This window comes from Crinia signifera, chromosome 5 (genome assembly GCF_055691185.1).
Source record: "Crinia signifera chromosome 5, ASM5569118v1, whole genome shotgun sequence".
Taxonomy (NCBI): domain Eukaryota; kingdom Metazoa; phylum Chordata; class Amphibia; order Anura; family Myobatrachidae; genus Crinia; species Crinia signifera.
In genome coordinates this window covers 207,770,105-207,794,027 of record NC_139221.1, presented here as the reverse complement: position 1 = coordinate 207,794,027, position 23,923 = coordinate 207,770,105, and the positions used below count along the sequence as shown (strand labels likewise).

The 23,923-nt window shown below is 41.6% G+C and overlaps 1 protein-coding gene across 1 annotated transcript in view; it reads right to left on the bottom strand.

The window, feature by feature from the left end:
* VPS41 (VPS41 subunit of HOPS complex) overlaps positions 1 to 23,923 on the bottom strand; it is a 258,397-nt gene that overhangs the window by 153,783 nt on the left and 80,691 nt on the right. The window contains exon 4 of the mRNA XM_083188469.1: positions 23,637 to 23,714. Coding sequence (XP_083044595.1) covers positions 23,637 to 23,714 — 78 coding nt within the window. The remainder of the gene's footprint in view (positions 1 to 23,636; positions 23,715 to 23,923) is intronic.

Below are 23,923 nucleotides of genomic sequence, written 5' to 3'. Positions count from 1 at the left end.
ACTGGTTCCTTATTTATTTTCTTTAACAAACTTAAAGACGAGAAAGTCAAACATGAAACAAATCCACCTTGCGCAATATTCAATTACCTAATGTAAAACGCTGGAAATAAATACACTTAGTATAGATTCTGTCAGCTCTTCAATTAGGAATAAATTTAAGACTTGTTGAGGAGACCTCTTTTAATTGTGTTCTTTTGTGGCAACTTCATCTCCCGGGAGAATCATCGCTATCCTTCTTATATTATCAGTCCCCCAATGGTGAACTTGAGAAATCAATCCGCTAATGTATAATTTGTAAAGCTTCCCTTACTAACAAATGGATAATTGATTCCTCCACAAATGCTGCATCCCAGTGGAACTAAAGCAGAGTGGGTAAGAAACAAGAGACTGGAGTGCACTTTAAGACTGAGACAATGCAATATTTAAATCGAAGCAATGTAACTATTTGTTTTCCGATAACATATGACAGCGTAGTCCAATACAATGTGTTTCAGCATGCTGATAAGCAATTGTAAGCAAATTCTACTTTCCTCCACACTGGTAGTGATCCACAATGTGGACACCTGGGGTACCTGCCTCATACAGGAAATGCACTTGTAGCTATAATAACAGATCCTTCAGTATAAAAGAGGGTACTCCTAATAAGATGTTCAAGTAACTCTATCGATGTAATAATTGCAATATAATGTGATGTGTAAAAGTGCAGTATTGGAAAACCTTCTAAATTTAAAGAGATATTATCAATGGGATACGGTCGGTTGGTCGACCTAAAGATGGTCGACAGTCATTGGGGCAACACCACTAGGTCGACATACTGCTAGGTCAACATGGGTCTAGGTCAGTGGTCAGGGAACTCGGTCCTCAATACCCCAGGCAGAGCATGTTTTGCAGGTCTCCTCACAGAATCACAAGTGAAATAATTAACTCCACCTGCGGACCTTATATGTGTCTGTGAGTAATTAGTGCACCTGTTGGTTACCAGCAAAACATGCACTGTGTGGGGTAATGAGGACCGAGTTCCCTGACCACTGGTCTTGGTCAACAGGTCATTAGGTCGACATGGTCTAGGTCAGTGGTAGCCAACCCTAGCCCTCGAGAGCTACCAACAGTTCACATTTTCCAGACAACCTAGCTGCTGCACAGCTGCACTCATTAATCACTGACACATTTTAAAAGATACACAGATGGAGCTAATTAGCTCACTTGTGATTCTGTGAGGAGACCTGCAAAACATGCCCTGTTGGTAGCTCTCGAGGACTAGGGTTGGCTACCCCAGGTCTAGGTCGACAGGTCAACATGGGGTTTTTCACTGTTTTTTTGAGCCAACAGGTGGTATTTCATGCCCTACCATCCACTAGGGCAGGGCTGGGCAACACCGGCCCTCCAGATGTTGATGAACTACACATCCCAGCATGCCTTGCATCAGTTTCAGCATGGCCACATAGCAAAACTAATGCAAAGCATCCTGGGATGTGTAGATCATTAACATCTGGAGGGCCGGTGTTGCCCAGCCCTGCACTAGGGCATGGTGAGAGAATAAAATAGTGTGCCCGAAGCATGGAGAGCGCAGCGAGCCATGCAAGGGGATGCAGTGCCCTTAATCCTGTGCAAATACAGATCAAAGTGTCTCACCCAGTGCGCACTAGCAGCTAAGGTATGCGTTCCCCTGGGGTGTTTCTCAGGCACCCCAAAGAAAGTGGATATAACTGCAAAAAGTAGGGATTGCCCACCACCAGCGCTAGATACAATATAATAATGTTACTTCCCTCTTTCCTATGTCCTTTTAGGAATCAGTATCACTCTCAGCTCCTTCAATTCAGTTGTACATGTAAGAAGAGCATATAATTCTCATAGTGCATACCGTTTAATATCATTATTAAACGGTATGCACTATGAGAATTATATGCTCTTCTTACATGTACAACTGAATTGAAGGAGCTGAGAGTGATACCGATTCCAAAAAGGACATAGGAAAGAGGGAAGTAACATTATTATATTGTATCTAGCGCTGGTGGTAGGCACTTAATCCTGTGTCCATGTCAACTGTCTCGACATTAGGGTAAAAAAAAATACAGTGAAAAACACCATGTCGACCTAGACCATGTCGACCTAATGCTTGTGTCGACCTAATGACCTGTCGAACTTGTCCCATGTCAACCTAGACCCATGTCGATCTTGCAGTATGTCGACCTAGTGGTGTCGACCATATGATCCATACCCATATCAACTAGGAAACCACCATGCTCTTAAACTCAGTCTTAAATAATGCATTGTAGTGAAGACAGGCACCCAAAATGGTCACGACATGGCCCGTAACCGCCCCCCAAATGGTCCCTGATTGTGAATCACTTTGTAAAGAAATCACTACTGCAAGCAGAATCACTAAAGTTATTTGGCACATGCGCAGTGCGACTGTGACATATGTGCAGTTGGTTGATAATTGCTCAACTCTGCAAATATCGGCATTGTGTACATCTCTGAATCAAGTTAACTAAAGGTGCGTACAAACAGGGGCGATTTTGTGCAAAATCGTGGGAAATATGGTCGCTGAGCGACCATATTGCCCGCAATGGGAGTGTGCACCGGCGATACATCGCCGGGTGCGCGCTCCCGTTTTTGCCCCTGTGGTGATCGCTGGTCGCAGGAACATGCTATTGCGACCAGCTGATTACCACTGCCGGGCTCCCCCCGGCAGTTTTTTTTTCATCAGCGACCATCTCTGACACATTTTGATAAAGAAGGTGGCTTTGATGTCGCTCAGCCGAGTTGTAATCGTATGGAGATGTGGACATTTGGCTACGCTGTGCTGTATAATTGTATCAAGTTGTGAGTATGTGATGGATATTTGGTAAGCACAGCGATTAAGTAATGTAACTGGACTTAGGGGCCAATTTATCATCACCTGCATCCTCGGATGGGATACGATCATTAGATCTGCAAGCATTAGGTCGACATGCATAAAGGTCAAAATGCAGGAAGGTCGACATGGAAGGTCAACATGGGTTAGGTCGACAGGGTCATTAGGTCAAAACAAGCATTATGTCGACATGAGGTTTTTCTTTTTCTTTGAGCCGACATGTGCCGACAGGCGGTATTCCGTCCACTAGGGCGTGGTGAGAAAATAAATTAGTGTGCTGAGTGTACCAAGGCACTGAGCCTGAAGCATGGCGAATGCAGCGAGCCATGAGAGGGGACACAGTGCTACATTTCAGTGACGGAAAAAAAAGTGACAAATCACGTTGGCCTTTTCACTGTCCACCTTCCCCATGTCAACCAAATGCTTGTGTAGACCTAATGACCCTGTCGACCTTCCTGCATGTTGACCTTCAGCCATATCGACCTTCCTGCATGTCGACCTAGTTGCTGTCTATCCAATGATCCATACCCCCGCAGATGCGGATGTGCTGTTATAATATCTGCCCAATCCACAATGTGATAATTGACGAAATAATATGAACCAATCATCTCATGCAGGGACATAGTTTGCGGGAAAGCTTTGTCATTGCGATGACACTCAGAAATCAGGGCATTTTTAAAGAAAAATACCTCATTAATGAGCTTCAAATGTGCCGTTGTTATCGTTGCCCCCCCCTCACAACTTTACCTATTACTACTCATACTTACCAAAACCCAAGGATCTGTTACTGGGACTTCCAGGGCTGTAAAGTGAGCTGACATATACATCTGAACATATCCTTAGAACACTGAAGTTATCCCTAGACCTCTGACCCTATCCTTATAACTCTACTATCCCCATAACACTGACCCTATCCTTATAACTCTACTATCCCCATAACACTGACCCTATCCTTATAACTCCATTCATATGACTCTGACCCTATCCTTATAACTCTATCCCCATAACACTGACCCTATCCTTATAACTCTATCCCCATAACACTGACCCTATCCTTATAACTCTATCCCCATAACACTGACCCTATCCTTATAACTCTATCCCTATGACTCTGACCCTATCCTTATAACTCTATCCCTATGACTCTGACCCTATCCTTATAACTCTATCCCTATGACTCTGACCCTATCCTTATAACGCTATCCCTATAAATTAACACTGTACTATAAAACTGACACAATCAGTATAACACTGATCCTATCCTATAACACAATCTATCCCTATAACACTGACCCTATCCCTAGACCTCTGACCCTATCCTTATAACTCTATCCCTATGACTTTGATCCTATCCTTATAACTCTATCCCTATAAATTAACACTGATCCTATCCTATAACACATAATCTATCCCTACAACTCTGACCCTATCCTTAGAACATAGACCCTATACTATAAATCTGACCATATCCCTATAACACTGACCCTATACTAAAACACTGACCCCATCCCTATAACTCTGTCCCTTTCCTAAAACACTGAACCTATCCTTATAAATGACCATATACCTAAAACATTGACCCTATACTATAACTCTGATTATAGCCCTCTACTTCTGACCCTATACTATACCCTAAACCAGTGGTTCCCAAACTGTGTTCCGTGGCTCCCTGGGGTGCCTTGGAACACTTGCAGGGGTGCCCTGGGCTGGTGGTTCAGGACCAATTCAAATTAATTATGGTTAATTATTTATGTGAAAAACCAGTGTTGATGGCTGCCAATAATAAAATATGTACACACAGAAGCAAATCCTGTCTTTAACACATAACTAACCCTGGGAATCGCATATAAACCCAATCTAATACATTTTTGTGCGGTCTAGGGGTGCCGTGAAAAAATGTTGATACCCTTAGGGTGCCGTGATTCAAAAAAGATTGGGAACCACTGCCCTATACCCTTATCTTACAACACTGACCCTATCACTACAACATTGACCCTATACTATCATTCTGACCTTATCCTAAAACATTGAACCTATCCCTTTTAACTGACCCTATCCCTAGAACATTGACCCTATACCAGTGATTCCCAAACTTTCTTGAATCACGGTACCCTAGCCTATCAGAATTTTTACATGGCACCCCTAGGATAAAATAATTTATTGATGCATTTGGAATACAATATTAAATTAATTAAATGGTGCCATTTACTGTCATCCTTAGGTTTAGTTATGTGGTGGTATACATTTGGGCTTCTGATTGTCCACGTGTTTTAGGATTGCCAGCCACTTTTTTTTTACTATCCTTTTAACCCTAAATAATGTGAATTGGTCCTGGGCCACCAATCCAACGCACCCCTGGAAGAGCCCTGCAGCACCCCAGGGTGCCTAGGCACACAGTTTGTGTACCACTGCCCTATACAATAACAATGACTCTATCCCTAGAAAACTGTCCGTATACTATAACATAGACCCTTTCCCTATAGCCCTATACTATAAAACTGGCACTATCCTTACAACTCTGACCCTATCATAACAATGACCCTATCTATAGAAATTCACCCTATAATATTACACTGACTCTGTCCCTAGAAAACTGTCCCTATACTATAACATTGACCCTATCACTAAAGTCCTACACTATATAACTGCCACTATCACAACAATGACCCTATCCCTAGAAATTGACCCTATACTATAACACTAACTCTGTCCCTATAAATCCAGCTCTATCCAATAACACTGACTCTAACCCTAAGCCCTAAACAGATCTTTTAACTCTGCACGCAAGATGTGTCTACGCTTGTTCATACAGTAGTGTTGTTTTTTTTTCCTTTTTGCATTGTTTTCACCTGAAAAGTCTTGGGCACAAACAGATGAGCCAAGCTATTCATAAGGCAGATGTATTAAGCCTGATAAAGTGATAAAGAGGTGAAAAATGTTAGGTGATAATGCACCAGACAATCAACTATGTTTGAAAAATTACAGTTAGGAGTTGATTGGTTGATGATTTATTACCTTCCACATTATCACTGCTTTAATCACTTTACCAGAATTAATAATTCTGCCCCAAGTTTCATTGTGCTAAGTACATATCTCCCATCTTCTTCAGTGCCCGAAGTGGGACCCTCGCGCGACAAAAAAGGGTGGCATATGTAAATGAGGGCGGGACATATGCAAATGGTTTCCCCTGTCGGGCCATGCCCCTTTCACCCTCTGCGTCGCTGAATAGACGCTGTGCGCACAGAGTCTTTTTCTTAATGCTGGGGAAATGCTGGACCACATCTGGCCGATAAATCGAATGATTGCATGCATTTTTAAGCTGACATTCGACGCGATGCGAAGGCTCGCCATTGAATGTCGGATCGATAGATATTATGAGCTGCACATAATATTTATCGAATTGCATGAGAAATCGCATGTGGTTTTTAACTACATGCGATTGCTCGAATGCAATCAGCGGCGGGATTGGGGAGCGGAGCGCTGGCGGGTGAGCCGTTACCGTAATGCTGGGGACTGGAGAGACTTAGCAGCAGCAGGGGAGTCATGGCTGCTGTGTAGCGGGTACCGGAGTGGTGGAGCTTTCAGGCGGCGGGACTCGGCAACGGCAGAAGATACACTGGACGGCCCTCTAATTGGCTGAGGCCGTTGAGAGAGCTCTCTCAGCCAATCAGAGGGCCGCCCAGTGTTTCAAAGTCAACTGCTGCTGACAAGTCCCACCGCCTGAAAGTTCCACCGCTATGGTCCCTAGCTCCGGTCCCGCCTACACAGCCCCACAACACCCCTCTTCCAGCACCCGGTGTCCATCGCAGGATGGCATGTGACATCGGGTGCTGCACTGGGTACCACTTGTTGCGATCAGATGTCCCATTGCATCTGATCGCATAAGTGTATGGGCAGCATTATAGACATCATGTCATGTGTACAGATAACCATATTCCCTAATAGATGCAGGGGTGGCACATTTTTCATCCTTAATTTGTAATGCTATTCTTAATAATTCCATTATAGCAGCTCGTTGTCCTACACAATGATTGTGTCACTGAACAACACCCCACTATGGTGTTAGGGCGAGCCCATATAAACTTATTTATTGGTCAAGTAAAAGGGAAAAAAAAGTACCAGAGAAAAGTACTGTACTCCTGATATGCCGGTAACCAGCTGACCACTGAACTACACAACCAGATGGAGCTAGCAAGTGACCCTCCAAGTTCGGACAAGCCATCCCTGCACCTTTGATTGGTTAAAAACGCTACTAGTTGCTGAAAAGTTTTTGCTTTAGATGATATAATACCCCAATCAAATATGTTAGGAATCTAATTTAACATTGGAAAAATCCATTAAGTGGCTTTAATAGCATTAGATGGCATTTCAGGTGAACTAAGGTAAAACCATTTTTACATGTTCTGTTTATATAACATAAGTAGTCTTTGTGGAGTGTGTCTAGGTTATACGAAAATGCTGTTGCTAAGTAACAATTTTATATTGATGGAGTAAACAGCTCATGGTCCCCCATTCTGAGAGAAGGGAACTGCATCATGCTACTGATAGGGCTTAAAGCAGAACAGTAACCTTTCTTTAGTACTATGGCTTCCACCTAAGGGATGGGCAGGTAAACAGCCAATTTTAATAAATTAAGGCCTTAGGGTCAAACGAAATTGCACAGAGAAAGATACCTATGAGGTTCAAGTGGGAGAGATGTCCGACCGGTTTTTAGCAAAAGGTTATGGTGAAAAAGAACTATTAGTTGCTAAACAAAAGGCAGATGTGATAAAGAGAGAAGACCTGTTGGCAGAAAAACATGACAAACCCAAAAACAATAATGAGTGGTCCTTTATCACAGATTTTATCCCTGATTTTAAGAGAATTGAAGCTGTTTTTAAAAAGAACTGGCACCTTCTGAAAAATGATCCAGTTATAGGCACAGAACTCCCCCAAAATCCAGGTTTTATTTACAGAAAGGCACCATCATTAAAAGATAAATTGGTAAAAAGTTGCTTAGATGTAACATCAAGAACAAGTGAAAGAACCAAGGGTTTTCACCGTTGTGGGATGTGCCTTATGTGCAAAACGGTAAAAGGTGTCAGCAAAACCAAAGAATTCTCTTTTAACGGCACTAGTTTTAAAATAAATGATTTTATTACATGTAATTCAAAAAATGTTATTTATTTCTTGCAATGTGACTGCGGTCTCTTTTATGTGGGGAAGACGTCTAGAAATCTCAAGACACGTCTAGCGGAACATGTGTATAACATAAGAAAAGGATTAGAAACTCACACAGTTCCAGCTCATTTTAAAAAAAAACATAAATCCAAAGAATGTTGTATAAAATCTTTTGGAGGGTTAGAACTCATCACCCCCACATGGCGAAATAAGAACACCGAAACACGTTTAGCACAGTCAGAAATGAAGTGGATTTTTAAATTGAATACACTAGTGCCAAATGGGTTAAACAGTGATTTTGAATTAAAATGGTTTTTATAAAATTCTGCACTTTCTCACCTGCCTTGTATGCACTTTTCCATAGTTTTTAATATTTTTTATATGTTTTTATGATGATTTCTAATCCTTGTTTTTATTTATATGTTTTTTCATATATATATATGGACTTTTATCCAAATATGGACTCCCGATGAATTAAATTGGAAAATGGATTGCTTTATTATAAACAACAAAAAGAACCGTCAAATGGAAAGAAGAACGTTCAAAATGTATTGCATGTAAACACTGAATAACTTATGATGTTTTGTGCCCATGAAGCTAAATACCGGGGAATGTGCAATATTCATTAGTGTGTGTATATCGAAACCGGAAGTACAATTCCGCTAGATGGAACGCACGAAGTTCCTGAGAATGGAACGCATGCGCGTCACTTCCGGCGGAAGTGACGCAGACTTCCGGAATCGGCGCACAGGAACGGAGGTTCCTTGGCGCCCTTTTTGATATTTAAATCCCACCAGCCACGGGAAACATCACGCTTCTGAAGAAGGACCAAATAGGTCTGAAATGCATTAAGCTGGTGTTCCCGTGGCTGGAAGAAATACCTGTTCATTCTATATATGCTGTACGCTGTGGACCATACTTCAACGTCTGAAAGGTTCCGGAGCCTATCACCGTGGAAGTTCTTGGGTGTCACCTCCCACAACGTTTGTCACCGGCTGGTGACTATATGCCTTTTTACCCTGCAAAAATTGTGAGTGCATTAATAAAATATCTGTTATCCCTATAAAAAAGGTGTCTGCACGATCAGTTTTTCTTCTCCCATAGACAAAATCCTAAGGGGAGAGAGGTTTAAATACTGGGCACAATCGTGGAATTATTGGGTGCAACCCCCCACAACGTTTATCACCGGATGGTGATTATATGCCTTTTCATTCTGCAAAATTGTGAGTGCAACATTAAAAATGATCTGCCATCTATAAAAAAGGTGTCTGCACAATCAGTTTTTCTCTTCTTTAGAAAAATCCAGAGGAGGGCCAGAAAGCATTGGATATTTTGGAGGATATTATCCTTATTGGAACCCTGATTGTCAGTGTGGGAAACACAGAGGGACTCTTTTCTCTTTTTCCATTATATTGGAACTTGTGGACTTAATACCTTAGTGTAAGTTATATATGATTGAAGTGCGCCAGGGGTATCGTTTTCTTTTTGTCTTTTCCATAGGGCTTAAAGCAGAACAATAACCTTTCTTTAGTACTATGGCTTCCACCTAAGGGATGGGCAGGTAAACAGCCAATTTTAATAAATTAAAGAAGTTAACGGAATACATTATTATAAATTTAACATATTTAGCCACAAGTGTTTTGTTTTAGTAAACAAAATCAATAAAAACCTTTCTACTATGTTAGGATTATAAGTATCAAAGTTCAATGTACTTTACAACATCCTTTAATAAGTGGTACCAAGTAAATGTTTTTGCAAGACACTGAGCTTTTAGACACATTAAATAAACAAGTAATGATCACAGTGAATGTGTGAAAAGCAAAGATATGTTTAAAATCTGAGTAATATATGATACAGCTAGCATGTAGATGTCATGGAGGGAGTGGTATTTGGATATGAGTTCCAGCGAATGCGAGTATATATTTACCAGATATTTAAGTTCTCTTCACTGGCGAGAGATGGCAAAGGATAGTACCGGTGATTCCCCAGTATATGGATCCAAAGTCACTCAGTGGGTGGAAATATGCAGGTCTTGATGGTATGCAAATACCTGGCTCTGTCACTGCGAATTCAACTTGAATGATAGGGTTCCTGTGGTGGAATGGTAACTGGTCCGGATGTAGTCTGGTGTATGACTCGGGCTGAAAGGGTGTAGATTTGGATTCCTCTCCAAAAGCAGGCTGGGACAAGGGAGGCTTGTCTCAGCCTGCTTTTGGAGAGGAATCCATTTCTACACCCTGGCAGCAAACATACATACAGAAAAAAAATCTGGCAATGTATGGGAGCATATGAGATTCTACCATTTGCTCCCAGAGGCTGGAAAACAAACAATAGAAATTCAGATAAATTGGTTAAAGTCGTTTGATTTATCAAATTAAACCAAACAATCCTTTTTATCCATTTTCCAGTGTTTGGGAGAAATTGTCATTTTCTCCCATACATTTTCAGATTTTTGTTTCCCCTGGACAGATTGGAGAGATAAATCTTTGTGTGTGTACCCAGCTTTAAGCTTTACCACCTGGGGTTATTCAATTACAGATAATTATCCTTGTCCATTAAACAAATTCGTTTTTTGGCCATTACTCCAAAGAATCCGGGATAAAGTCTCTGACCAATGTCTTGTGGGTTCCTTCTTTGTACCCACTGGCATATCTATAATTGGTGCAAGGTGTGAACACAGGCTGTTGAGTCCAGGGGGGGCACCACACACCCGAGCCTATTTATTGAATACATACAGTACCACTCCAGAATCCCACTTTGGCAGCAGCAGCACTGCACAACTCACCAGTACAATGTTGTAGCAGCCATTATGCAGATGTTTTGTGCATGCACAGTAGGGAAATTGGCAGGGAAATAGGTGCACTGACATTTTTCTGGGGAGCTGCGCATGTGTACTGGTGGTTTAGGTGGCCTGCATTGTAAACCATCAGAGGGTTTACATTTTAGAGTAGCCTACAGAACAAGGTTGGCATTGAATAGAGGTAACTACTACATTGCATTCTGTAGGTATTATATTTTCAGTGTTGGTCTGGCTGACATTGGGATAGGTAGTCAGGATTCAAACCATGTACTCATACAATATAGGTCCTTGTTGCTGTACTCCCTCAGGTGGGCTTTTTGTGTCCTAGTTAAGAGAGAAGGGAGATGCGGTTTGCATTGTATATTGGTAATAAAGATACTCTCAATATTGTATTAAGCTCACCAGAATGCTGTTTTTATATAGAAATCCCAATCATTAGCTGGTTGTTTTTCATATATGTTTGAGCTCCCGGAGCAAAATTTGCTTAATCACAATATTCACAGAATATTAAAATAGGAAGACTGGAAACACTGGCTTTACCAGTCTGATATTTTACAGTACTGAAACTGCTAAATAAAGTTAGATTTAAATGTTTGCAACTACCGATCTTGAATGAGCAAATTAACAGTTGACCAGGCCATGCCCTCACTTGCCATTGGCTACAGAAGTTTTTTCAGAGTATGTCAGGCTGAACAGTTTTAGATTTTCAATGTGGGAAACAAAGCAGTGTCAATTTGACAAATAAAATTTGACAAATCATTAATAACAGATTTGCAAAGCCACGTATTATTAAAATACATTTCTATCACCTTGACAACTTTGAAGATAGTTATCAATTTGCAGATTTGTGCTGTTAGGGAAATTTATATTGATATCTTTGCAAACAAGCGGGAAAATCCATTCACTGTGATATCATTTAGAGCGAAATTCAATTAGCTGCGAGACGATATTAGCTGCACTTATAAATACAAATTATGTTACTTTAAGTAATCAGCCTGAAGCTAGTTCAGCGTTGCTTGAAGCTAATTGAATTCAATGCTTAGAGATAAATGTAAACTCTTTGGTTTGATTTTTTTTTATGTAAAATAAATAATCACTACTTTTAGAGGCGGATTCAATTACTTGCGGTGTTTAACGTACAGATAAAGCTGCCTCATTTTTCTGCATTTTCCCCATGTATACGATGTGGGGAAATGTGTATGGGTGAATTTAAAGTAAATTTTCCTTAGAACTACTGAGGCTGTGATAAAAATAAAAACTACTACATTAAGGCTACCCATTGGCAGTTAACACACATGGTATACTGTAGGTATCTTATTTAATTGCTCAGGGCAGAGAAATAAGCCCTTGGTAAACCCCTGGCTAATAGAAACTGCCTCTTGGATTATATTACTATAAGATAGAAATCTAAACATTTGAAAGCAGATGAAACCACTTGCCCATCACAGTCTGCCCATGTGTACACACAGCTACACACACACACACACACACACAGCTACACGCCAGGGTTCATTTTTTTTTCAAGAGCCAATTAATCTAAAAGGATATTTTGATTATGGGAGGTAACTGGAGTACCAGGAAGAGATCCACTCAAGCACAGGGAAAATATACAAACTCCACACACCGTCCATGCACACGGTGGGCATTTCTTAGGCACAACGCTCAGCAAGGACACGAGGGGGACGAATTACCATCTCAGAAATACATAAAATCCAGACTTTGGAAACCAATGTATGGGAACAATGACCACCTATGCACAGTGGTGTAATGGGGCACTCAATTTTTACACAAATAGTATTAACATACTTCACCTATGCCAGTAAAGATTGAGTATTAAAAATGTAATAAGTAAACTATAAATTTGTCCAATGTATAGCTTTATATACAGTATTATGTTAATGAATAAATTGTTTAATCATCAGTTTTCAATAGAGAGTAAGTGAAATAACACAATATTTAAATATGTATATGCCTTAGAAAAAGTGTAACACATTGTCAGAGGGCAAGAACAACACATTAATACAAAGTTTGACAATGTTTAGAAATATAACTATTTAATGGGACTTATTGTCACTTTTATTTTGTGCATTCCAAGCAGAAGAAACAAAGAGTACAAATTAATAATGCTCTAGGAGCATAGAAAATATATTATGCATTAGAGTAGAAGCAAAAAATGTACACAGAACAAACAATAACCTGCATTCTGGCATTTAAGCAAAGGTCATGTCCTCCTTTTTGTACACATTAAAATGCACTGTCCATTGGAAAGTATTATCCAACTCCATTTACCATAGTTGCAGCAATGATTTTATAATTTGAAATGACTTTCTGAAGTTTGCCATAAGAAACCTTCTCCTCCAGCAGCCTCATGTGCATAGATGTCCCCTCAACTGAAACTGAATGAAATTGACATTCTTTTTCAGTGTCCAAAAACGCCTTTGATTTCAAAACCAAATTCGATGTATGTCGATTTGGACTAATGGTTTCTTGTTTGATTTTGTATGTGCATTTCAAAATCCAACATAAAATCACCTATACAATCGTGTGGTTCTTCTAAATGTGGTTTCGATAAATCACCAATGTTACATGCATAGAAAGAAAATAATTGTGTTTAGAAGCCTAAATCACCTGTTTGCTTCTAAGGCAGCTCAATTTTATTGTTTGAGTTACTTTCAGCTCAAAAGCCGCACAGTGTGTATGCGCTCCCACATCATCGCCGACCACTGACGCTCATTTGCTGGTTTTACCAGCAGATGAGTAACAGAGTGGATGCTTTCCACAATGTCCAACCCTGTGAAAATTGCTAAGACTGGTGAAAATTGCTCAGTGTGTATGCACCTTTAGACAATTATTTTGTGACAGTATAACAATTTTGTGTTTAAATTGTGTCCAATTTTCAAATCAGGGGAATCAGTAAATCAGTGGATCCTATATTTGTCTATGCAAAAGTACTAACGTTTTGTCAATATTTACTTTTGAATGAGATTTGATTTTATATTCAATTTAGCCTTTAGCAAATCTTCACATTGCAAAATCAAATGTAAAATCACTGAAAACCCAAAACTGAACATTTGTACATAGATCCCCCCCTCCCCAGTATTTTGAGATAACAAGGAATCAAACATTGAAGTTTATGATCTCTTGTATGCGCATCTCACTACTGTAAGAAGCGTGAGTGGAGCCATATAGATTAACGGCACTATAACTATCGTCTGCAAAAAATAAATTAAAAAAAGAGTAAGATGCAGTAGGTGGCTACATTTGACAAAATGTACTTTTATACAACTGTAGTAGGCTCCTAAGTTCGTAGCCAACTGCATATTACAATGTCCTGCTCTCTGCATAATAAACTGTTTTTGCAGTGGCAACCACAGCAATTTGTCAGAAGGTAGGACCAGGGCACTCTTTTCCTTTGCTGCATGGGAGGGCAGACAGAGAACCTTTTACCTTGAGGCAGTGGCAGCGGGCAGTAGGTTCTGTCAGTGCCGCAAGAGGTCCTATCAACCTCTTGCAGCACTGAAAGAATTGGCCAGGCAGTAGGTAGGTAAGTTTCCAGGCCTGCTGTGACGTGTATATATATCTATATAACTATATTTTATTGGCAAGTGGTTCAGATTTCCTCTGTTCTTTTCAACAAATTAGCACAAGATCAGATCTATGTAGCTGGCTACCCAAAACACATGAGCTGGGTAGACAACAGGATGCCATTTTAAGATTCGAAATGCAAGTGGCACTCAGAGTCTTGAGGAACAGTGAAAAGCATTAAAAGCATTATTTATTCGATCTACATTTCGGGGACTAAATCCCCCTCATCAGGATTTAATCCCTGAAACGAATCAAATAAATACTGCTTTGCACCATTCTTCAAGAGTCCAAGTGCCACTTGCATTACCCACATTGCTATACAACTTTCCCATGGGAGAGGACGTGAGGGCACAGAAGCAGGTGACTTCTTTGTGTGTGTGTGTGTGTGTGGGGGGGGGGAACGGAGTTTGACAACAGGTCGAAAAGTGATAATCTGCATACTGAACAAAAAGGAATCGTCTGCCTGTAGCTGTGTCTCTCCTTCCCTCATTTCTCCTTAGGTTAACCTAGTGCCTGTATCATTGGTTAATCAGGTAATGATAATTCACATATCATGTGATCCCAGACAAGGAATCTTAAAACCAAACACTCCCTATTGAGGCCAATAGTGTGATATTGTTTTGTAACAGTTATTAAGACATTACATGAAGAATAAAAAAAAAATGGACTTCCATTGACCCCTGAGAAGGTCCCAAAAGTCATTGAACAGGATGAAACACATTGGAAAGCTACTGCTGAGCACCTACATTGATGCAAAAATAACTAGATAAGCTTTTATATTTCTACTGATTGTACAAGACTTTTTTTTACTATTCTTTATGTAATTGTTAGGCGCCGTACCTGGCGTCGCCGCCGTCCAGGTCCCTCGGCAGCGTCTGCGCTGCTAGGACGGCGGCCATCTTCCGACGCGTGTCATCAGGAAGCTTCGGGGATGTTGCTAGGCAACGCCCCGAACTTCCGCTCCGGCCGTCTCTGCAGGGGGAAGACTCTGCAGGGCGGACAGGAAGTGATGTCGCCACAGGGGGCGGCTAATTCAAATATAAGCCGGCGTCTTTCTCACACTGACGCCGGTTATAGCGTTCTTTCAGCTGTTTGCTAAGATCGTGTTCCTGGTCCTGGTCCCTGTCGGAAGAACCCCTGTTGTTCCCTGCCTGGTCTGCCTTGCCTGGTTTTGTCCTGCCGTGCCTGAGATTCCTTTAGTGTGCCCAGCTGTGAGAATCATCATCCTCAGAAGTCTGCAGGGGCTTGTCTGTGACTCCGTCATCTCTCCAGATAAGTCAGGGGTTACCCTGTGTTTCCCTCCTGCTGTTTGGCATCCTTCTTTGTTGTACATCTCATTCAGCATTATTGCTATTTCTTTATATAACATCTCACAAGCATTGTTGCCATTTTTTGATATCTTCTTCTGAGCATTGTTGCTATTTCTTTATATAACATCCCACAAGCATTGTTGCCATTTTTATATCACCTCCTGAGCATTGTTGCTAGTTCTTTATATAACATCTCTCAAGCATTGTTGCTATTTCTTTATATTACATCTCTCAAGCATTTATTGCCATTTTGTGTCATCTGCTGAGCATTGTTGCTCCCCTGGGGTTTCTGGGAGTTCCCCGTTTCTGGTGTTTAGTTAGGTTGTCCCCTTGCTCTCTTCTGGCCTCGGCGGACGTGTTGTCCATCCCTAAGACCTGCCTGTAGCGGAGTGAGGCGGACCTAATTCGCCCTTCAGCCGAGACGGGCCCAGGTGAAGCCTAGCCTAGCACACGTCCGTCGATTCCAGCCAGAGGCAACGGAGTTAGATTGGCGGGGACACTCCCAGAATCCTTACAGTAATGTCTTAATAAATGGGGTGCCGGATGGGTTCCCGACAGTCGGGATCCCGACAGTCATTTACTCGACGTCGGCATCCCGACTGTCAAAACGCCGGCAGCCGGGTGACCGACGGCCACCCGCTATTTTCCCTCGTGGGGGTCCACGACCCCCATAGAGGGAGAATAGAATAGGTGGCTCGCGTAGCGAGCCACCGTGCCCGCAGCGTGGCGAGCGCAGCGAGACCGCAAGGGGCTTTTTTGCACTCGCCATGCTGTCTGACTCCGGGCAGTCGGGATCCCAACGTCGGGATAATGACTGTCGGGATCCCGACTGTCAGAGTCCCATATCACACCCTAATAAATGTTACAAAACAATATCACACTATTGGCCTTTTTATCCCCAATGGGAGTGTTTGGTTTTAGGGTTCCCTGCCCAAGAATTGCATAATATAGGAAGAGGAAATCATCATTATCTGATGAGCCCATGATCCTGGAACCAGGTCAACCTAAAAGGTGCCCATACATGGTGCGAGGGTGGGCATCCCATCACACAGCACATAAAGTCTGTGCAGCCCATGCTTTTTTCGGATCGCATAGCACGCAAATCGCATTCGATTTGCATGCAATGCGATCTAGTTCAAAACGCAGAGAAATATTGTACCATGTATGGGCACCTTAAGGAGAAAAGAAGAAAGGAAAGACACTGTTACAGGCAAATGATTCATTATTGTTCAGTCCGCACATTAATTAACACGTTTATGATACCTGATGAAAATACACTGGAGGTGCAGAAGTTTTACCATTGCCACACATTATTGTGGGAATGGAAAATGGGCTATTTTGAGAACTTTCAGCAGCCACTTTAAGTTGGGAGTGAAATATATAAATATATATATATATATATATATATTATATAATAGATAGATAGATAGATAGATAGATAGATAGATAGATAAATAGAGATATATAGATATCCAAGGAAAGATGCAGCGGCACTCAAGAGGTTCCAAAATTGTATAGGTGTGTGTCTATAAAATGTCAACAATCAAGCAACATTGACTCAAAGTCTATTCAATATTTAATAAAAAATATATACATGCATAATAAATGATTGGCTAATTAGAGAATAACTAATGGACTGTCATTAGTGCTTCTATAAGTCTGATTATCCAATTCATAAAAATGCAAACATATGAAGCAAGGTAATTGAACTTGACAGATACTTACAAAGAAAGGTCATCATTGACCAAACAACAATGTCAAAAATGTCTTTGGAAGGCTTTTGCTGAGAATATTTGAAACAAGATGCTTAATTTGATTTAGCAGACTTAACAAGTAAACCTTTGACCTTTCACAAACCAGGCCAGCTGTGTCAGCGCACTAATGTGCGTCCAATTTTACAGACAGCAGATACTCAGTAATAGATTCATCTGTATATGCTGACAGAGGCATGGCAGCTGCCCATTATAATGCTATGGAAAGATGGTAGACATAATCTACTCCTATTCTCAAACACAGACAAAAACCAATACACCTACAATACCCCAAAAACTTTAGGTTTGCAAATTATACTGATAATGTACACATCGTCTTCAAACCACCACCTAATCAGAATAATGAATTACATTATCATTATCGTTAATGTGAGATTGAGAGTGGACTGCAAGGAAAAAGCCACCGCACAGACAGAAAAACACCACTTGATAAATTGCGAGAGAATTGTGAATGGATCACTTATCGCCATCTATTCACAAATTCTTACGCAATTCCCGAAACATCTCAGAATTCCTGCCATCTCAGCAATTATGTTTAGGTCTGAAGGGCCCCATACACTACAACGATATGTCTGACCCTGACCCTGACACTATGGTGTCATTTTTGTATAAGGTATATCTCAAGCGATTGATCAAGCCAAGATAAATTGCATGAGATATATCTTATAGTATACAATATATACAATGGGCTGGATTAGGGGGCTAGAGGGGACTGAAAACATAAGCCAAACTTCCTGCGATAAATCTCATGCGATATATCACATGAACAAAAAAAGCACCCATTTTCCATCCGATTCCAATGTACCAATGGTGCAGTAGGAGCAATAAAGGGGCTCCTAACCAGCACTCACAGGACCTCGCATCGGATAGGATGGAAAACACATACAATTTGCCACCTTACAAATTATATATATTGTTCCGAAAGTTTGTAATCTAACAAAATCATTGTAGTGTATGGGGCCCATGAGGCTTACACTAATCTGCAACAGACAAGGAGGAAGTGGTCTTGGCTGATGTCACAGACCCTCACCAAAATTGCCTGGGAACGCCTGTGTTTTTTCAGACATGGAAGTGTAAAAAAGGGCAGTGTGCTACAAAGGCACCAGGGGTGTTTAGTTAACAAGCCTAGGGAAGTTCTTCATACAATGTTTGCTGGCAGTTCACAAGGTGATTGACTAGGAGTGGCCATGTGTGGGTGGGAAACGATCATATGTAGGGCGTGTCAAGAAAAGCTCAGGGCATGCTGGAAAAATGCTCTGAGTATCAGGGAAAACGCAGGCATGGAATCCGCACTGGATCCTTCCATCAGTATTAATATGTCAAAGGACTAACAAAGAGGTAGTGAGGGGTATATGAATATTCACAACCTAACTGATTTGTAAGGTGTTTGAAGTTGGTAAAAGAGATAAATGTGTGGGTGATAAAGTGAGATAACTGTCCAGCCAATCAGCTCCTATCTGTCATGTTAGAGGCTGGGTTTGAAATTGTCAGTAAGCAGCCGATTGGCTAGGCGTTTATCTCTTTTAAGGCTTAATACATCTGCCCCAATAAAGGATAGGAAAAAGAGGAAAGAGCACTCAAATAAATGTAGCTATGCAATTAAAAATGAACTTTTAATGAAAAGTGCATTTTTTATTACATTTAATTGAGTGCCCCTAGCAAAGAGTGCTCTTTCCTCTTTTCCCTATCCGTTATTGGGGCAGATGTATTAAGCCTTAAAAGAGATATTGAGCTTATTGCAATGGGTTGAGGACATTTTCGCTCGGATGCAAACGGATGTGCAGCCGTTCACATCTATTTGCACAGCATATACATGTATTTGGAGAGGGGGGTGGAGGCTAAACTGATCACTGGCTGTGCACATTTTCAGCAGTGCGGTGAGGTCTGAATCAGGCCCTTTATCTATTGCTTATATTTAACTGTTTATGAGTTGACATGCTGCTTCATTATCTGCTGCTTAAACACTGCTGGGATGCCAGGAGGCAAACTTATCACTAATCTGAACTGCTCTGATTAACCCTTTCACATGCGACCCACGTTCCCCACCGATGGGAGGGGGGTCAGAGTCAGAGGTCAGACCTGCATGCAGGAACCAATGGCATGTCATACACATCCGATTTGGGTAGATTTCGCACCAGATTACATTCGGCCCATGATTGGTACCTCTCGGATTTGCTGTACAATAGGGGAAGCTTGAAACCAGCAATAATGTTCTAATTTCCATGGCATACAATTAAAGCAAGATAGTTATTTCAGGACTAGAAATCACATACACTGTATAGTCATCTGGGGCCGGGCAATCAGTCCGATATCAGCTGAGCCCCTAAATAAGTGTATGGGGCGACTGTGCACTCATTCTAGACCACAAGCTCAATCACTGCAAATCAAATACTAACCATTACTGGCAAAAGCAAGTTCAGTCTAATTATGTTATCAGAATGTTTTGGAATGTGAATGTCAATGTGAATATCTTAATACAGGGAATGTATCTATCTATATATTTATATACAGTAACCCGAAATAGGGTTGGTATAAATAATAAATTCCCCACCATCTACCTGGGTTGCTGACCCAAAACTCCTTTTGACTGGTGGAGATGTCCTGATAAAGGTGTCATTTGTTAACTGAAACGTTGACCTTTGACACTGTGTTGGTGTTGTGTAAGATGTAGTGACCACTGATTTACCTCACAACAGCTTTATGCTTCATATGTGACTTTGTACGTATTTAAAACTAATTTATGTGCAGCCCAGCATCTACTGTATATGGAGAGGTGTTTTCTTGCAAACAACATTTAAAATGTATAGAAAAAGACTACACGATACTGCCCTTAAATCATTACAACCGCACAGTGCATTTCAAACTGAATGGCAACTCTGTGTATGAAGACACATCTATATTAACCCATGTCCCAGAGCTGCTGTAAACCAAAACTTTTTTTTTATTCACATTTATGAGGTGGGCAAATTTCAGTAGGAATGTTTTAGTTTTTAATGTAAAGCAGAGTATCTACTGAATGGTCAATATATTGTTGACACATTAGCAGGTGTGTACCCACAACGTCTTTATTAGACAGAGCGCATCAGGCCAGCAGCACAGCCAATGAACGATAGATTTGCAGATATATCTGAGCCCTGTGCCGAATGCACAGGCGGTCCGCAAAGGTTACCAGAAACGGGCATCACCACTGGACGGGCACATGTAAATGCCCGCCCAGTTGCAACCTCATTCACAACACATTGGGCCAATGATTGGTAAGTATGTATGCACTTAATGACCGTGAGATATGACACCGCTGGTGCTTTGGCTGGACAGCTTATACACTGGCCTATTGTGTACCCAGCCTAATTGAACACATATCATGGCAGATATGCTTTAATTTCAGTATAAAAAGTTGTATAGAAAAAAAATGTTCAAAAACAAAACAAAAATGATTTTTTCATGTTTTTTATCTATTTCATCTTTTATCTATAGTGTATTGTTCAGTTGAATCCTAAAAGGTTCAAATAAATCACAGCCAAGACTGGCAGTACTACAGTAGACTGAAAACTAGCATCACAGAAAAAAAAAAGTCCTTTGTCTGAGAAGTTCAAATTCCTAACCCAACTGGGATAATGTCTGATTTTTTAAAAGTATTTGTTGTAAGTGAGAGGCGCTGCACAGTAAGAAATAAACAGGTGTAAGCAGCATTGGTATCATAATAATGAGATGCTTAGTCAACAGTAAATGTTTTCAGTGATTTATGAGAGACTGACATTTTAAGGACGGTTAGCTTAGGATACATGACATTTTAAGGACAAAGTAAAAAATGCAGTCGTTTTAATGACAACAGTTACTCCATTGTAAAAAGACCACTCGCTTTTAAAAATTGTGACTGTAAAAGTAGCTACTGTACAGAGTGCATGGATTGAAATGTGCAAATTTTATTCTGGGTCTGATACTGCAATACGGTACAAACAGAAACTCACTACATAGTTTTGTTTTCCCAATTGGATGGTGGCATGATTGCACACAGATCCCTGCGGAGGGGGATATTGGAGACTGCGGAGGGGGATATTGGAGACTAAGGGGGAAATTTACTAAGATGGGATTTTTGTTTCAGATAGAATCTGATTGGTTGCCCATAGCAACAGCCTATCTATTATCTTCTAGAAGGTTCTAAATACAAATAAGTAGATGCTGATTGCTTGCTCAAAGCAACATCTCATCTTAAATAGAGCTCCCATTACCCTAATAGTGGGTACATTTGACCCTTTTTTATTTTTGCTGTAATTGTGGTGAAATCAATCCCGCAGCGATGCAGAGAATTGTTGGATCATCGGAATACCACGCACATATGACAAAATAAGGCATGCCAAGATATAGGCTTGTCCAGGAGCTCAGAATTTGTAATTAGGAACGCCTAACATATGGCAACACCCAGCATTTCAAGGGCGTTTGAATGAGAATGTTGGGCAATCTCATGCTAATGCACCCATGACGGACATGCGGGGGCGGGCAGATGACATCACAGGATGTCAGCTGCCCGCCCATGTCCTCCTAAACGTGCACGCATATGTAAGGTTGCTCAGAGAAACCATACATATGCATGCACCTTCCACATCTTTCCATGGTCGGCGACCATGGAAAGATGTGGAAGGTTCCCAATGGCATGCAAATGGCTGTTTATGTAAAACATCCATTCGCAGTCAGTGCGAACGTACACGCTTTGCGAATGGTGGGCTGGTGTACCATCATTCTCAAGGCAGGATCTGGTTCATCCGCAAGGATGCAAATTCGCATCCGAGGTAATGAACCAGAATAACCCTCTTTATCTCTTGTTAAGACTTAATAATTTTGTCCCAAAGTCTGTTAACTCAAATGGAACGGAGATTGAAGTCAAGGACGAAATGTACTCTAATTGAGTTCTGCTGAGTGATTTCAGCAATGTAGATTGCTCAGCACACAGCATTGCACAGCGATGTGGTAGCGCTATGCGCAGAGAGATCTGTCAGGGCTAGTGTTCTCCAGTGAGAATACTAGCCCTGACTGGCAATGTAATTAGATTTATCGAGCATGCTGGATATGAATTGATAAGGCTATCGCTATGGCCCCTACACACAGAGTGATGTAAGCAATCTAGTCAGATCTCTAAAGGCCCCCAAACACTATGCAATTTGGGCAGGATTTCACCCGATTCGGATGAATCAGGCCGTGAAATCGGCCCAAATCGCATGTTTAGACATCCAGTTCGACCCAATTTCCCGTGCGCATCGGATCGCAGTCAGGCAGTCGGACCAGCTGCACATAAGATTTCCTAAGTCTTATGTGCAGCCTCTGGGCGGGGGACACTGCGAGGGGCGGGCAGTAGCAGCGAGCGGGGGGACGCCGGAGAGCCAGGCAGGGGGAGAGCCGGGCAGGGTCAGCAGCGGCAGATGCTGGGGAGCTGCAGGGGGAAAACCGGGCATGGTAAGTTGTCAAATAGGCAGCGGGTGTGTGTGTGTGCTGGGGGGGGCGCTGGAGAGCCAGGCAGGGGACACAGAGGCAGTGCGCCGGGGGACGCTGGTGAACCGGCAAGGGAAACGAGGGAGCTGGGTAGAAGGATCAAGGACTAGTCTTTGCAAGGAAAAAAAAAACATTACAAATGAATGGGCAGCTAGCAATTGGCTGAGAGAGCTCTCAGCCAATCACAATCCCCTTGCGCGCTGCCTCTGTGTCTCCTGCTCGGCTCTCCGGCACCCCTCAGCACCGCTGCCTATTTGTCAACTTACCATGCCCGGCTCCCCAGCGCCCCCCGCCCGGCTCCCCCCCATACAGCTCCCCAGCATCCCCCGACCGCTGACCCTGCCCGCATCTCCCACTGCAGCTCCCCGGGAGTTGCATATGATAAATCGCATGGCGATTTATCACATGCAAAACTTGGCACATCAAGTGCCTAATCATGTGTGACCCCTCCCGGGAAATCAGGTCCGACTTGTGCCTAGGACAAGTCAGGCTAATGTATGGGTTCCCTTAGAAAATGCCCTGAAATCGCCCCATATGTACTGTAGGCCTCATGAGTGCTGCTTAATACGTGTGAAGCATAAAAGTATATGTTAAATAATTACATTGAAAAACCCACAAATAAACATATAATGACTACAGCAATCAATATTTCTTGGTGACATACTTACAATATCAAACCTCTGTGTCATATTTCCTTGGATGTCAAGTAAATACACCTTCCCATTGTGAGTCCCCAAGGCCAAAAACTGCAAGAGAGAAATAAAGATAAGAGGCATTGTTGTGATTATTCATGTAAAGCATTTCCCAAGAGTAGGAAATCTTGAATATCCCAAACCATCATTACCATAAGACTACTGGTAAGGCACAGAACCAGAACCCTTATCAGCTGACAAATCTTGGCATGTCACTTGTTCGAGCACTGACTGCTGGCAACTCATTAAATATGCAGAGTGAA